Source organism: Rana temporaria, chromosome 9 (assembly GCF_905171775.1).
Source record: "Rana temporaria chromosome 9, aRanTem1.1, whole genome shotgun sequence".
Classification (NCBI taxonomy): Eukaryota; Metazoa; Chordata; class Amphibia; order Anura; family Ranidae; genus Rana; species Rana temporaria.
The window spans coordinates 154,040,361-154,058,075 of NC_053497.1; the positions used below are offsets into that span (position 1 = coordinate 154,040,361).

The 17,715-nt window shown below is 45.4% G+C and overlaps 1 protein-coding gene across 1 annotated transcript in view; it reads left to right on the plus strand.

Annotated features, from left to right (window-relative positions):
* Positions 1–17,715, plus strand: part of ADGRD2 (adhesion G protein-coupled receptor D2) — a 999,543-nt gene that overhangs the window by 410,602 nt on the left and 571,226 nt on the right. Inside the window, exon 18 of the mRNA XM_040324866.1 lies at positions 10,579–10,712. Within this exon, the coding sequence (XP_040180800.1) occupies positions 10,579–10,712 (134 nt within the window). The remainder of the gene's footprint in view (positions 1–10,578; positions 10,713–17,715) is intronic.

Below are 17,715 nucleotides of genomic sequence, written 5' to 3' on the forward strand. Positions count from 1 at the left end.
CATCTACTCGTGGCATGGGATATGCGTCGAACTTGGAGACTTCATTAAGCTTTCTGAAGTCGTTGCAGAAGCGGAGGGTGCCGTTGGGCTTGGGTACCAACACAATTGGACTTGACCATTCGCTCTGTGACTCTTCAATGACTCCAAGCTCGAACATTCTTTTAACCTCTTCGGACACTGCCACCCTATGAGCTTCTGGGATACGGTAAGGCTTTAACCTGACTTTTACATTGGGCTCGGTCACAATGTCATGCTTGATGACGTTGGTGCGACCGGGCAACTCTGAAAACATATCTCTATTTTTTTGTAGAAACTCTTTTGTTTGCTGGGTTTGAGGTCTAGTCAGGGTAGCAGCAACCTGCACCAAGTCGATCCCTGCATGGTCCCCTGACTGTACCCCTACTACCGCTGACACTTGTTCTCTGTCTCTCCAGGGTTTCAACAAATTGATGTGATAGATCTGGTATGGTTTTCTTTTCCCTGGCTGGTGTACCTTGTAGTCCACCTCACCGACTTTCTCTACTACCTCAAATGGGCCCTGCCATTTGGCCAAGAATTTGCTCTCTACCGTGGGTATTAGAACAGCCACCCGGTCTCCTACTTGGAACTGTCTAATTTTAGCCGACCTGTTATACACTCTTCTTTGGGCATCCTGGGCCTTCTGCATGTGCTCCTTCACCAGTGGCATCACCTTAGCCACCCTCTCTCGCATTTGAGAGATATGCTCTACCACCGTTTTGTGTGGTGAGGACTCACTTTCCCATGTCTCTTTTACCAGATCGAGTAACCCCCGGGGCCTTCGTCCATACACTAATTCAAATGGCGAAAAACCTGTGGATGCTTGCGGGACCTCCCGGATAGCAAATAACAGGGCAGGGAGTAACATATCCCAATCCTTCCCATCTTTCTGGACTACTCTTCTCAACATGGATTTTAGGGTTTTATTGAATCTTTCGACTAGGCCATCGGTCTGTGGGTGGTAGACAGACGTCCGCAACTGCTTAATTTGAAACAATTTGCACAAGTCCGCCATTACCTTTGACATAAAAGGGGTACCCTGGTCTGTCAGGATCTCTTTGGGGAACCCAGTTCGTGAGAACATTTGAAACAACTCCCTGGCGATGGCCTTAGAGGAGGCTTTCCTCAAAGGGACAGCTTCTGGATACCTAGTTGCGTAATCTAGGATGACCAATATGTATTGGTGGCCCCGTGCCGACTTTACCAGGGGTCCCACCAGATCCATAGCGATCCGTTCAAACGGGACTTCGATAATCGGCAAGGGCACCAGAGGGTTTCTATAGTGTGGCACTGGGGCGGTTAACTGGCAAATGGGACAAGACGCACAGTATCTTTTAACCTCGGCCTTCAACCCTGGCCAGTAAAACCGGTCGTTTATCCTGGCCTCTGTTTTCTCCGCCCCCAGGTGTCCTCCCAGTGCATCGTTGTGGGCTAGATCGAGGAGCATCCGCCTATACGGTTGGGGAACCAGCAACTGCTCTATAGTTTCCCCTCGGCTCTCAGCCACTCGATACAGTAAGTCCCCCTTCAACGCAAAGTGAGGGAACCTCTGGTCTGCATCTGGCATTTGTGGGACCCCATCAACAACAGAAACCTGCTCTCGAGCATTGACCAAGGCAGGGTCCCGTAATTGGGCGGTACCAAATGCACCTCTGGACACGTCTAGATCTGGATGTACTGGCCTTGAGGAGGTTTCCCCTTCATCCTCCTCAACCGGGGAGAGCTCCTCGTCATCCTCCCCCAGCATGACTTGTAATGGGAAGACCTCCCCCACCTCAGAGATCAACCCGGGTTTAAGACCTGGGTCAGGGGCATTATCCTCCACATTAGCATTCCCTGCGACTTCATTATCAATGGTAGGTATTTCTATATGAGAGGGGTGTATTTCAGCTCCGGACCCCTCGGACCCTGTCCCTTCCAGGCCCAGTGCCCCCAGTTCCCCTGGTGGTGCCATTTGCACCTCGTTCCATAGTTCCAGAAATAGTGGACAGTCCCGCCCCACTATGATGTCATGAATTAAACTGTTTACCACCCCGACCTCCTGTGTAACTGAGGCATGGCCATAAGAAACAGTCACCGGAACCAAGGGGTACTCCTTGGTATCCCCATGAATGCATACCACCCGAAGAGTTTTAGTCACTGGTCTAAGCCTCCCAAGTATCCTGGCATGTACTAATGTTACCATGCTACCGGAGTCCAGTAGGGCCCTGGCAGGAAGGTGGTTCACCCACACTTCACACTCAAACCGTCCTGCAGCCAGGTCAAGATGAGTGGTACACACACTTCGCACATAGAAGGAGCTTCTCCGACCAGTTCCGCACTCCATAGGCTCCTCCTGCAGTGGGCATTGTGCCCGGGTATGCCCCCAGGACCGACATCGCCAACATTGTATGTCTCCCATCTTTGGTACAGGAACCGACCTCCGTGGTTCTAGGGCAGATGGTGTAAACCTGCGGACGCCAACATCTGGCAAGGCTTCTCTCCTCAGGTTGGTGGCTGGTCTGGGTGTCCTTGGCGTGGGTTCTCGACGCTTGGCAGGCCCAAGCAGGTCCTCCACCACGGTATACCGTTCAACCAGCTCGATCAGCTGGTCAGCATTAGTAGGGTTTCCATGGCTTACCCAGCGCTGTAGGTCATCTTGTAGGGACCGTAGGTACCGGTCCATTACCACTCGTTCCACCATTTGTGGACCTGACAACTTTTCTGGCTGCAGCCATTTTTTAACTAACTGAATTAGTTCATGCATCTGGGACCTGGGTGGTTGGTCCGATTTGTACCGCCAGCGATGCACCCTCTGAGCCCGGACAGCTGTGGTCACTCCCAGGCGGGCCAGGATTTCAGCTTTTAGACGTTCATAGTCTTTGATGTGCTCAGCTGGGAGGTCAAAATAGGCCTTTTGCGGGTCACAAGTGAGAAAAGGCGATATAATGCCGGCCCATTGGTCCCGGGGCCACGCTTCTCTCTCTGCTATCCTTTCAAAGGTGGTAAGAAAGGCTTCCACGTCATCGCTGGGTGTTAGTTTCTGCAAAAAATGGCTGGCTCTAACAGACACTGGGTTGCTAACGGCAACGACCGCTTGCGCTTGTCCCTGAGCCAGCTGCTGTACGGCCTCCTGCAAGGCAGCCACCTGTGCTTGAGTGGACTCCTGCTGGGCCGTAAACTGGGCGGATAGCAGCCGTGTATTTTCCTGCTGCGCAGCTATAGCCTGTGCCAGGGCCTGCTGCTGTTGAGCCATCGCTTCCTCATGGCGACGGTTTGACTCTGCTGACGCTTGCTGCTGGGCCACAATGGCTTGCTGCTGGGTCACAGTGGCTTGCTGCTGGGTCACAGTGGCTTGTGCCAAAGCCTTAACGACCTCCTCCATGCCTTTGTCTGCTGTTTGTAACGCCTGGGCTGACTTCACCCAAGACATGCCATAGGTACACTGTCTCTTTAAATGTCAGTTTTAAACGGTTTTTGCGCCTGCAAATGCACTTTGCCCGCATTCGACACCAATTGTAAACTTTGGGGGTTCTTAAGCTCCGCGAGACAAGTGCGTAAAACCGTGTCAGTAAAGCAAAGGGTCTTTATTGGTGACCAAACAAAACAAAATAAAGCTTTTCTTCAGCATCCAAAACGTCACAACAAAAGTCCTGCTTGTTTCCAGCATAAATTAGGAAAAAGTCTTTCTTCAGAAAAACAACCAAAAGAAAGGCACATACGTTTTTAGTAAGAAGTCCTCCAGACCTTCCCTGCAGACACAGCTTCACTTCCAAACTACTCAGAAATCCTCTCTGAGCAGCTAGCAGACTTCCATCTTGTCCTCACAGGTGCACTCTCCCAACTCACTCATTCCCTCCAGCATCACTTCCTGCTTTAATGGGTGGTTGTCTGTGAGATTTTAACCCCTTGTGCGCTGGCTTCCAGGGTTTAGGAGTGGAGGCTCCATCCCACCCAAATAACACTTTGGAGCCTCCAAAATTCCAGGCCCCAAACTACTTTATTAAGATAGAGAAGACTGCGAGCCAGTCCTCTCTGAATTAGCGCCTGCCTGGAACTTTTCACCCACTTTTGGGTGACCCCCTGAACCTTCTACCTCTATTTAAATGGACCATAGTCCAAACAGTGGTGCCGTATAGCACCCGTCCAGGACCCACCCCTGGTGTCCTGTACAGTGCTTATATTCAGGGCCGCTGTTAGAAATCACGGGGCCCCAGACAACTTACCTGACAGGGCCCCCCCTCGAAATATCAAGTTGCTAAAATAACATGGTCGCAATGGTGTGCTTTGCAGCCATGGCAGAAATTAAAGCCATGGTACTGCCACCTCATGACTCCTGTTTTTTTTTTTACTTTTTTAAATTGCTGAATGGCAATTTTACATTGCAAGACCGCATTGCAACTGTAAAATATTTTTTTTTGGCTTCAAGTTGCAGAGTGGCCCCATTGAACTCGATGAGAAATTTGACAGGTGGTGCTGCCTGTCAAACTCTGCAGCCTGCTCTAAAAATGCTGCAGCTCTGAAGTAAAGCCCTGTCTGACTATATGACAGCTGGCTTCTGTTGAAGGGGCATGACCAAAAAAGGTCTGTCAACTCAAACACTGCTGTCAGCCAATGGCTGAGAGTACTGACCAGAGTGTTCTACTGGGGTGGGGTGGGGGGCATCCCCTTGTCAGAACATAATAGAACAGCAGGGGAAATTTCAGTACTAACATCGGATTGTTAGTACAGCGGCCCCAGCCTGAGGTGTCAGGTTTGTTTCGTACAGCCTGCGGGGTTGAATGAAAAAATAAAAATAAACTAGCAGTGTATACTAGGCATTAGGCCGTATTAACATTTGACGTTTCATGAATGTGGGACAAAGTGCACAGGTAGCGGGCGTTTTTCAGTGCATTTTGAAAATGCACTGCAAATGCACATAGTGCTTGTGATGCCATTGTTGATGGCACCCTGAATACAATTAGCAGACCTGCATTGTGTCATGTGGCAAATCTGAACACTTTAAAAGGTTATAGAGCCTCTATGTTCTGTTTGTCACACAAATGGCAACCCATTCAAGAGAATGGGCTCCCCTAAATGCAAAAAACAAAAATGTTTTGGCAGCGATGTCTGTTAGCTGGATGGAGAGATGTGTACACTGGTTCCTAGCTTAGTACTGCAGTGGCAGCTAAGCTAGGAAGGGGGAGTTCTGATATTACTGCATTTATGGGTGCTGGTAAGGCTGCATTTATGGGTGCTGGTAAGGCCGTATTTATGGGTTCTGGCAAGGCCGCATTGATGGGTGCTGATGTTACTACATTTATGGGTGCTGATGTTACTGCATTTATGGGTGCTGATGTTACTGCATTTATGGGTGCTGATATTACTGCAATTATAGGTGCTGGTAAGGCCGCATTTATGGGCGCTGGTAAGGCCGCATTAATGTTTTGACAGGGGCGCAGTTTCAGTGCTTGCCATAGGCGCCATTTTCACTAGATAAGCCTCTGATTGGCAGTAGCAACTCCCCGAAGGGAGGATTCCACTGATCAAATTAATTCCGAGAGAAAAGGAGCAGATGTCCAGAAATTGGTTCAGACCCTTGAGATCTGAAAATGGGTCTGACATCACCGTTTGATTCGGGCACTGTAAAGAGGTTTAAGTAAACCCATTCCCTGTTCTCCTAAGGGGGTCTCTATGATCACCCCTTGAGACAGCAACAGGTCTAGTGCCTGAACAAAAACACCAGAATTTAGAAAACGAGGTGGAAGAATCCCAAAACTCTAGCTTATAGTCTAGAGAAACCATGGAGGTGACCTTTCTGTCTGAATCTCCTCCTGCCAGGCTCCTGCAACTGCAAGAGCTGTCCTCCCATGCTAGCCAGGGCACCCCTTCATAGGAAGGCCTTGGGAATCTTGCTTAGCAGATTATTGCCCCCTCAGCTTTTCTCTGGCCCCGAGCCTGGCTTTGGGGCCTTCCTCTCAGGGCTGACGGTGGAGGCCATCGCAACTGCCTGGCTCCAGGCAACGGAGAGATAGATAGTCAGATTCACATACATCGGCGTATGTTTAAGCTGGCGTAGCACAGCTCATTTGAGCTACGCCGATGTAAAATACAGAGGCAAGGCCAGTATTCACAAAGCACTTGCTCCCTAAGTTACGTCAGCGTAGGGCAAATGGCCCGGCGTAACCCCGCCTAATTCAAAATAGGCAGGTAGTGGGCGTGACCCCATGTAAATGAGGGCCGTTGGTACGACGCATGCTCAAAATCACGTCGCAAATACTCATTGCTTTCGACGTGAACGTCACCTACGCCCAGCCCCATTCACGTACGCTTACGCAAATGACGTAAAATACGACGGCTGTTCCGTCATCCATACCTTGCATGGGCTGCGCCATCTTTTTGGTGGTTCATCTTTACGCCGGTGTATGTCTAACATAAACGGCGTATCTTACTGCGACAGGTGTACGTACGTTCGTGAATCGGCGTATCTTGCTTATTTACATATTCAACCCGTAAATCCACGTACACGCCCCTAGCGTTCAGCGTAAATATGCAGCTAAGATACGACGGCGTAGGAGGCTTACGTCGGTCGTATCTTAATACGCTTAAAGATACGACGGTGCTCATTCGGACTTACGACGGCGTATCTACTAATACGTAAGTCTCTATGAATCCGGCTAAGAATGTTTAAATGAAGGATGCTTACTTCTTCTCTTCACAGGAAGAAGGGTACTCTTTCCACCCGAGATCTTCTGGATGTACTTATCATCCGTAAATAAACGATCTTCATAAAGGAAGCCCAGCCAACAGTTACTTACAATGTAACTCTGCTGACCAATACTTAACCACATCCTTATCGCGTCATTGTAAAATGACGGCGGCAGGAACCCCTCTTCGATCCGGGTGGACATCATATGACGTCCTGTGTCCCCGGCGATCTAGGGCGCCCGCGCGCGGCACACGCGCCCGCGCCGACGCTCGTGACCCGGCGCGGGTGCCTGGCGGGCGCGATTGCCGTCGGGTGCCCGCGATTGTCGGTAATCACGGCAGGAGTGTGGATCTGTGTGTGTAAACACACAGATCCACCTCCTGTCAGTGGTGAGGAGACCAATGTGTGTTCCCAGTACAGAGGAACACACATCGGTCTCCTCCCCTTGAGAGTCCCCTCCCCCCTACAGTTATAACACATCTTAGGGAACATATTAACCCCCTTCAACGCCCCCTAGTGGTTAACCCCTTCCCTGCCAGTCACATTTACACAGTAATCAATGCATATTTATAGCATTAATCGCTGTATAAATGTGAATGGTCCCAAAAACGTGTCAAAAGTGTCCGATGTGTTCGCCGCAATGTCATGGTGACAGTAAAAAATCGCAAATCGCTGCCAATACTAGTAAAAAAGTGTATAAAATAAAAATGCCATTAATCTATCACCTATTTTGTAGACGCTATAACTTTTGCGCAAACCAATCAAATAAAAAAGTAAAAAATTGTGTTTTTTTTTTTAATTGTCGCTCTTCTTTTGTTTATAGCGCAAAAAATAAAAACCGCAGAGGTGATCAAATACCACCAAAAGAAAGCTCTATTTGTGGGAACAAAATGATAAAAAAATTGTTTGGGTACAGTGTAGCACGACCGCGCAATTGTCATTCAAAGTGCGACAGTGCTGAAAGCTGAAAATGGGCTTGGGCAGGAAGGTGCGTAAGTGCCCGGTATGGAAGTGGTTAAGCCATAGCACTCTTCGCATGTGTAGAAGAGCGCAACGTGACGCCTGATGGATGGAATTCCTAATAGAGTCAAACTGCAACACAAAGGACATAAGAAGATTGGGAAGGACCAGGACTGCTTCCCTTCTAACCTTATCCTTAAGGATTTGACTTACACCAACAGCTGCTATCGCAGGCTGTGCAACCGCACCGGCCATAGCAAATGAGGCTTTATGCAAAGATTTCAGTCTTTTATCTGCTGGATCCTAAACACCTGAATATTGTCAACTGGAGAAGTAATGCCGCGTACGCACGGTCATTATTTGTGATGAAAAAAAACATTTAAAATGACTGTGTGTGGGGAAAACGTCTTTTTATGTCTTCTGAAAAACGACCAAAAAAAAATTCGAGCATGCTTTAATTTTTTATGTCGTTTTTCAAAACGTCGTTTTTTGTGTCATAAAAAATCACTGTGTGTAGCTAAAACGACGTTTAAAACAAAGTTTTTAAACCCGCGCATGCTCAGAAGCAAGTTATGAAGCGAGCTTGAATGGAACAGAGTGCCACCGTACGTGCTTAACGTAACCGCGCTTTGCTAGAGCATTTTGAAAAAACGATGGTGTGTAGGCAACGCAGTTTTTTTAAATGAAGTTTGAAAAACGTTGTCCTTTTTTCATGAGAAAAAATTACGTTTTTTTTCATCACAAAAAACGGCCGTGTGTACGCGGCATTATTCAGGGAAGAAACAGCAGCGTCTACCACTGGCATACTCAATTTCTTAGTGAATATCTCCTCCATAGGATACATTTGAGAGACTCTGTTATGCCGCTTACACGCAAACGGATTTTCTGCGGAAAACGGAATTCCATACAGACGAACGGATTTTCCGAACATGTTCTCTATCTAGGTCCATCGGAATTGCAGACGGAAAAAGTCAGATTGGGCATACACACGGTCGGAATAACCGATGAAAAGCTTTCATCTGACTTTTTCCATCGGAAATTCCGACCGTGTGTACAAGGCATAAGGAGGAATAAAAAAAGTCAGTGTCAGTAAGTGATTAAATTAACAACCTTTGAGACTGTGAGGCTGCGAAGGCTCCCCCGGGGCTGAGCCCTCTAATGAGGAACTATCCTCATGCCCTTCCACTGTGCCCTCTAAGGTACATCTGAATCCTCTACCCACTCCTAATCTGCAGCCGTCGGCCCAGGAGCAGGGAGAGGGGCCTGTCGCGTTTTTTCCCAGACTACGGGGTAAACACGACAAACTAGCCAACTTATCCTCCAAACCAGCCAGAGCCGTAGCCAAGTCATCTTTAGTGACAAATGCAGAGGCTGGAGAGTTGGAGGTAGCTATAATGCCTGACAAAGGTTCAGCTTGGTTAACCGTTTCAGGTCTTACAAGGGAAGCAGGTGCAGTGGAGGCACGTTAGGGTTACCGGGACCTGACCGCTGCGCTTTGCACCGCTTCTCCCTGTTTTTTGCCCCTATCCTTCGGGCATACATAGTCCTAGGCAAAAAGCAGAGGTACTAATTAATATGCATCTATTGCTGAGCTCAGTCTTAGCAATCTTAACATGCCGCTATCAAATGCCACAGCTCAGATGCTGAACAGATGAGTCTTAAACAAAGCCTGTCCCCAGCACCCCAGCACTTTGATGCCCTGTGAAAAACTGTCTGTATCTCTCCGTCGCGCACGTTGCATCTCTCAGTCACGCACCTGTATGCGCACAGCTTGAATTTATAGCACCATAGGGCAACGCGCACACCGATCCATTTGCACACCGGCGACACCGCTTTCCACCCCCGTGGTGTCCATTTCTCATAAAAGGAGGGTTCTTTTCGCACGTGTGCGCAAGCGGCAGTCTTGCTGCTGGTGAACCCCAGACTCTCCCCCCTCTTTAGGTGGCTGACTAACTGAGAGGAAAGGCAGAACTCCTCCACAAGTGCTGCTGACAGACCTTTAAACAGGCAGACATGGGATTCTGACTCCAGTCATGCTGCTGCACACTCTAGTGGTAGGAGAAAAAACACAGGCAAGACATCAACTCTTCATAAAAAGAAGTCCACAAGGGATCTTCTTCACTTACCATTCCTGTCACAGAGTACTACTGGAATTAGTACAGTGACCCAATCTTCACCCATTATGGTGGGCTTGGAGTCATGCCAGACCTTCAAGGGCGGGGTCCCCTTTAATTTATTAGGGTCCACTGCCTTGGACCTGTACAGTGCCCTGCCAAAGCAACCTGTGGTATAGCAATGTGACCAAGGCGCTGGTTTTGCCTGTAACGCTTCTCTTTGGAAATCTGAGCCCTGGGGGGCTCAGATCTCCAAAGAGAAGCGTTACAGGCAAAACCTCGTTCTTTGGTATCGAGGCTCGGGTACCATCCACTTTTGCCTTTGTTTTTGGCTTTTCTATTTGATCCGGTTGTATAGCTTCCTGGCTAGGGCCCTTCTGAGGAGCATAATGTTAACTGTGACCAACACCTTATACACTGGCGAAAAAACGGAGGCACTCCCCATGTGGGAGGGGTTAGATAGAGGGGGACTTCCTGTCTTGATTATGCCAGTGTCCATCACCTGAAAGTGGCCTATAACCCATGTAGTAATTACTGGCTCTGTGTCCTGTGATGTACTGTAAAGAAATTATACTCTACTTTAAGAAAAAAATGCATGCATTCACGCATGTACAAAACACAAATTTTCTCATTTTACTCCAAAAATACCTTTACCAGGAAGATTTGACTTCAATTCAAATTACATTTTTGGTAAATTATAAAAAACAACTGATACTAAATTGTAACCTTATTCTATGTTTCTAATGCAAAATAGTAGGGTTACTTTGTCTTTCCAAATCTTGTCTACTAATGAAAGATCTGTTATCTCCTCTGCTGTAGGTCTTCCAGTCATTATTGTAATCGTGACCTTGGCAACCTCTTTAGATAAATATGTGGCAGACAGTCACTGCTGGCTAAACACACAGACTGACATAATATGGGCATTCGTGGGTCCTGTTCTTTTCATATTAACGGTATGTATTTGTTATTCAACATCTACCTGTTGATGCACAGTATTTGCATTTTGTATAGGCAGCAAAGAGACCAAGCTGCATTGACTTGAAAAATAGTGTATACTCTTAAATATGACCTTGGCAAACAAAGCCATATTAAGAGAAAGTTTTAATTACCTAAACTGCAAGTGTATAATGTGTTTTTTCATCTTTACAAATTATTCCATAAATTGATGTTTCTTAGAAAGATGAATTTTACCCAATTTCATTTTATGTTCTTTTCATCTTTGACACTACATACATTTACTATACTGTATGTATATATATATATATATATATATATATATATATATATATATATATATATATATATATATATATATATATATATATATATATATATATATATATATATATATATCTATCTTCCTTCCTTAGCTTTTACATGTTGTTATATTCTTGCCTTTTCTTTTAACATAACCTGTACATCATTACTTCAACCCTATTTTAATTACTCTGTACTACATTCCTTTGTTCCTTATAATACACATAGGAATCCCTCTTATGTAGCTAAGAACACTGAAACACAGTCTATACCTGGTGTTCCTGTCAGGCTCCCACTTTAATATTCCCTTCCTGTTTCATACTGACCATGTTAGGCATGGAAGCAGAACCATCCTGATGTGGTCAGTTTGTGTTTTTCCATTTAAGATGGAAACTTTAGGATACTGTGCCTGCACACCTGTAAATTCATTTGTCAGACTGGCCAATGTGAGTCTGCACTTTGCCACATGCTGTAGACAGGGAAATTCCAGGAATGTTGAAAATCCCTCTATTCAAACCTACAGCCATAGTCTGGCAAGGACTTCTGATGATTGCACCTATGTGGGTTTTTGAGACAGGCTGAAAACCTCTGCAGCTAGCTGGGCTCTGTGGTGCCTCTCTGTTATGGGCACTTATGCTGAAGTAATGAAGGATGAATCTCTGTATGCAATTTTATGGAGCTCTGCATGTTGATGAATGGGCTATAATGATGGAATACTAATCATGCTATTAGGTCTGTTTCCCTTTGTCATGAGATACTGAGACTGGTTGAAGATTCCTTCCCGATCTTGAGTGACTTGATAAGATGAAAGACATGACTAAAAGGTGTATATATCTCAGTGTTTCTCAACTCCAGTCCTCAAGGCGCCCCAACAGGTCATGTTTTCAGGATTTCCCTCAGATGAATCGGCTGTGGTAAGAACTTAGGCAGTGAAACTGATCAAATCACCTGTGCAAAATAATGGAAAGCCGGAAAACATGACCTGTTGGGGCGCCTCAAGGACTGGAGTTGAGAAACACTGATATATCTGATAGATCCGGTGAGTGCAAATTTTGAGGGGAGCGGTATCACGAGGTGTGGTGAAGGATCTGCAAATCTATACACCTGTCATATCCTAAGTAAACACTGAGTGGAGAAAGCTTCATTTTGGACTCACCTTTTTAGGGTGTAATTAGTTTGGACTATATGGAAACAAGTGGTTTGCTTTCTTTGATTTTAATAATTTTTTGGATCATTTAAAGCATATGAGACTTTTAAACATATGACACTACTGCTGTATCCATGGAGTAAAAGAGCTTCTTGTATTTTGGACAATAGAAAACACTGCCATCTACCTTCTCTCCTCAAAGCCAGGGGATTGGGCTCTAAATAGCAGTGATGTGACCAGACATTTTGTTAAAATTGTATTATTTGTTGTGCCTATTGGTCGTATCTAAGCTGGTTAAAATCTTTTTTTTTTTTTTACAAACATTTTAAAGCATATCCAAACACAAAACTAGAATATGTACCAATCTTTAGATGTAGTGGCTAAATTAAAAAAAAAGTATCTATGGAGGGAGCCCAGTTATCACCAATTAGCCTTATTTTCTGTAATTTTTAGCCTGTTCTTGAACACTAATGTAGCCACCCCATCTAAGGACTGGTAAGCTGCAATAACACAGGACATATGCACTTACTATTACATTTTTTGTTGTTTTTGTAGTTTTATTAAGGAATGCATAACTCAGTTGTTAGAGATAATTAGGTTATTTGACACTGGCAAACAAACCTTTTGCCTGGCAAGTATAACCCATTTGACTTCCAGCATACTTTAATTTTGTACAAAAGCAGTACCGTATTTGCCTGCGTATAAGACGACCCCCTAATTTTCCAGCTAAAATGTTGGTTTTGGGATATACTCGCCGTATAAGATGATCCCCTTCCCCCCTCACTGTGCCATTGCATACCTCACTGTGCCATTGCATGCCTCACTGTGCCATTGCATGCCTCACTGTGTCATTGCATGCCTCACTTCTACAATCTCCATACCTTATCCCTGGCAGAGTCAGTCAGACTGCGGTGTCTATTGTTCAAAAGCCGCGCCTCCTCCTCCTGCTGTTCCGTGATAGGTGGAACACTCAGTTTCCCAGCAGAGACACAGGCTCTGCTGGGAAACTGAGTGTTTTGCCTATCACGGAACAGCACGAGGAGGAGGCACAGCTTTTGAACAATGGACGCCCGCAGTCTGACTGACTCTGCATCTGGCGTATAAGACGACCCCCGATTTTTGAGGCATATTTTTAAGTATAAAAGGTCGTCATACGCCGGAAAATACGGTATATAGTGCTAGATCATAAAACAGAGGTGGTAACACCTGTGTATCTTAATGAGCCTCAAAAGATAGAGATTTTATGATAAGTACAAAAATCATTATTTTTTATCATTCATTGAACAATAAAATGTTATTATTATAGTATTAATATAATATTATTATTATTATTATTATTATTATTATTATTATTATTATCTGTTTATTCTGACATAACTGGGGCATCCAAAAGCAGTCCAAGCAAGGGTTGAGCAGCACATCAAACAAAACCACAAAAGGGCCCAAATAACATAAAAAAGGCCTCTTGCACACATTAGTAAAAAACACAGGGCCAGATTCAGATACATTTACGTTGCTCCACGGCAGCGTAATGTATACCATTTACCTTACACCGCCGCAGGTTTACAGCGTAAGTGCCTGATTCACAAAGCTCTTACCTGTAAACTTGTGGCGGTGTAACGTAAATCCGCTCGGCGCAAGCCCGCCTAATTCAAATGGGGCGGGCACCATTTAAATTAGGCGCGTTCCTGCGCCGAACGTACTGCGCATGCTCCGTCGGGAAAATTACCCAACGTGCATTGCGCTAAATGACGTCGCACGGACGTAATTTGTTTAGACCTTAACGTAAATGGAGTCCAGCGCCATTCACGGACGACTTACGCAAACAACGTGATTTTTTAAATTTATACGCGGGAACGACGGCCATATTTAACATTGCTTAGAACACCTAGGGCTCAGCCCTAATTTTACAACTTAGTGAATGTGTGATAGGTAGGGGGCGCTAGTGACACAAAAAAATTTCTTTAAAGTGGTAGCAATTACAAATATATGTGATAACAATTAAAAATAAACAACAACTAATTGATCAGAGCTAATTAGCAAAGACACAGTTGAATCAATAATTGAAAAAATAAGATTCACAAGGGAACCTCTAATTGAAAAGAGATGTGCTCCCAACACCTTAAAACAAGAAATATTTCTTAAGTGATAACGATAATGTCCATATATATAGTGGTAGTGAGCCACTTAGATAACAATGGAGTGAATCTTGCAGTGGACCAGAAGAAAAAACGTGCAATCCTCTCATATACTGCAGTGCTTAAAAATCCTTCCACCAATTCCGCAGAAACGACACCCAAAAGTGAATAAATATATGCGCTTACCACAGCGCTTTGACTCCTTTAACTAAAAAGAAAGTCAAACACGCTTGTGCAGTTCTGAATGTCTGCAAACATATAGTGCGTTCTCCAGTAGTTGACACAGGCAAATCTTCTCCCAATATTCTCAGAAATGAAATGAAAAACAGAAAAACTCCATAGTGCAACCGGTTTTTAATATAAAATAATAAAACAAAACATGGGCCAAATGGCCACTTACATTAAAAGGTGCCCATCCCGGCACTGGGTCTGCGGGCCTTTAAATGGGGAGGTGGAACCTCAATTTGCATGCGGTGTGTGTCTCCTCTTGCCTCGCCAGCTCACAAGAGTCGGATGATGGGGGAAGATAAAAATCGTTGTAATTTTACAACGCGTATCTCGACGGAAACAACGTAAAGTTAGAGCGACGTGTAACGCGGATGTTCGTGAATCGCCGTAACTAGTCATTTGCATATTCTACGCCGACCGCAATGGCCTCGCCACCTAGCGGCCGGCCTAGAATTGCATCCTAAGATCCGACGGTGTAATTCAATTACACCTGTCGGATCTTAGGGCTATCTATGCGGAACTGATTCTATGAATCAGCCGCATAGTTAGGACGGGCGGATTACAGAGATACGACGGCGTATCAGGAGATACGCCGTCGTATCTCTTTTGTGAATCTGGCCCACAGCGTTTTTTACTGATTTGGAATGAGATACATTGTTGTCTATAGAACCATGCACACAGAGTAAAGACCAGCAATACAGCATTAAGTACTGAGCAGTAAAAACAAAAATTTTACATTTTACATTTGAGTGCAGTAATTTACTCTCATACACATGTTTATTTGTCTATAAGCATGTTTACGTGAGTATAAATTAGTACATTACAACCATAGGTGTGCACAGCCTATTGCATTAGGGTGTGCACCCCAAAGCTCAAACATATTTGCATGTGTATATACAGTATACTGATGGTGTCAGTAGGGCAGTGGACAGTGTCAGTAGTTTTTTATTTTTATTATATATTTACTTTATGTTATACCTGAAGGGTTTCACATGTACTGGCACTTTAAGGCTGGCTCCACCCAGCAGTGATGACAAGGGTCAAGGGGTATAGTAGCCATCTTAGAGAGACCACATGTAGGAAGCAGAGATATGTAATGTCCTGAGATGCATGTTGCAGTGTACAGTCTGTACTGAATAAACATCCATTGTTCCAGACCAGAGTCTTGTGTCCCTCTCAACACAGAGGATATAACAGTGGCGACGAGGATGGGATTTATAAAGTGTCTATCAGTCTGAGAGAGAGACAAAGACATTGTGGATTGTCACCTGGATAAAAGCAATCACAGATCCCAGCAGGAAAATGTCATTAATCGGGACATTAAGTGAGTTTGATGGAGAACAGACATCCTGGAGTTCCTGGGTTGAGAGACTGGAACAGTATTTCAGTGCAAATGCCATCCCAGACAACAGGCAAGTAGCAGTGTTTCTGACAGTGGTTGGGGCCAAGACATATGACACTCTTAGAGATCTGCTTTCCCCTGTAAAACCAGCAGCTAAGACATTGGCAGAGCTGCTGACACTGCTAGAGGATCACTTCCAGCCTAAACCACTAGAGATTGCAGAAAGATTTCGCTTCTATCAGAGGCAGCAACAGACAGGTGAAGAGATTAAAGTTTATGTGCTCGCCCTTCGCAGACTAGCCTCGACCTGTTCTTTTGGGGACTACCTACCTACTGCACTGAGAGATAAGTTTGTCATGGGACTGAATTGTGAGTCAACACAAAAGAGACTGTTAACAGAGAAAGACCTTACCCTTACAAAGGCAATTGAGATAGCTTCAGTGATGGAAATGGCTGTGAAAGATACAGAGGAATTGAACCCCCAGAGCAGAAGGGAAGAGGTGAAGCAGGAAGTTTTCAGAACAGCAGTCAAACCAACTGCTGCAAACTGGAAATACAGACCCCCACCAAGCCGGGAGTCAGCTTGCTACCATTGTGGGAATACAGACCATGATTACAAAGTCTGCCGGTTTAAGGATCAGACCTGTCATAATTGTGGTAGGACCGGCCATCTGAAACGAGTTTGCCGTAGCAAGAAGGTGCGAGATAAACAACCTCTGAACCCCAAGACTAAGACATATATGGTGGGAAGATATACATCATCATCTGAGTCAGAGGATGAGCAAGTGCTCCACAGGTTAGACATACATCATATGCATTCAGCACCCTCCGCAATGACTGTAGATGTAACCATTGAGGGAAAGAAACTCAGGATGGATGTAGACACAGGAGCAGCAGTTTCAGTTATCACCCAGAAACAATGGAGACAACTTCAGACCCGAAAAACTGTCCGCCCAACACCAATCAAACTGCAGACATACTCAAAGCAGATACTCCACCCACTGGGTTACGCAAAAGTAAAGGTATTGTACAAGGGTCAGACAAAGAGACTGCCATTATATATCCTAGAAAATGGGGGACCCCCTCTCTTTGGGAGAGACTGGATTGCTCACTTTGGTATGCCAGACATCGCCATAAGTCCCTGTAACACCGTTACCATTCCATTAGGAGATAATGAGGGATGGGTGGTGTCCCTGAAGCAGCGGTTCCCAAAGATTTTTGATGACCAGTTGGGAAAAATAAAGCATGACTGTGTGAGACTCAAGCTGAAACCCAACGCTCAGCCTAAGTTCTTCAAAGCTCGGACAGTACCTTTTGCACTCCGAGCAGGTGTGGAAGCAGAACTAAGTCGGCTGGAGGAACAAGGTGTCATCTCAAAGGTAGAGCACAGCGAGTGGGCATCACCAGTTGTACCGGTAAAGAAATCGAATGGGGACTTGCGCATTTGTGGCGATTTCCGCATGGCACTGAACTCTCAACTGGAAATAGACCAGTATCCCCTACCCAGAGTAGATGACATTTTTGCCTCTCTTGCAGGAGGTCAAAAGTTCACCAAGCTTGATCTCAAACAAGCATATTTACAGTTTGAGGTCCATCCTTCTTCCCGCAAGTTTCTGACCATCAACACCCACAAGGGACTGTATCAATATAATCGGATGGTGTTTGGGGTAGCCTCTGCCCCAGCCATTTGGCAACGAAAAATGGACGAGATTTTGGCGGACATTCCTTTCACTCAGTGCCTGCTAGATGACATGCTCATTACAGGTCGGACCGACCAGGAACACAAGCAGAATGTGGAGCTTGTGTTGGCGAGACTCCAAGAACAGGGTCTGAAAGTGAACTTA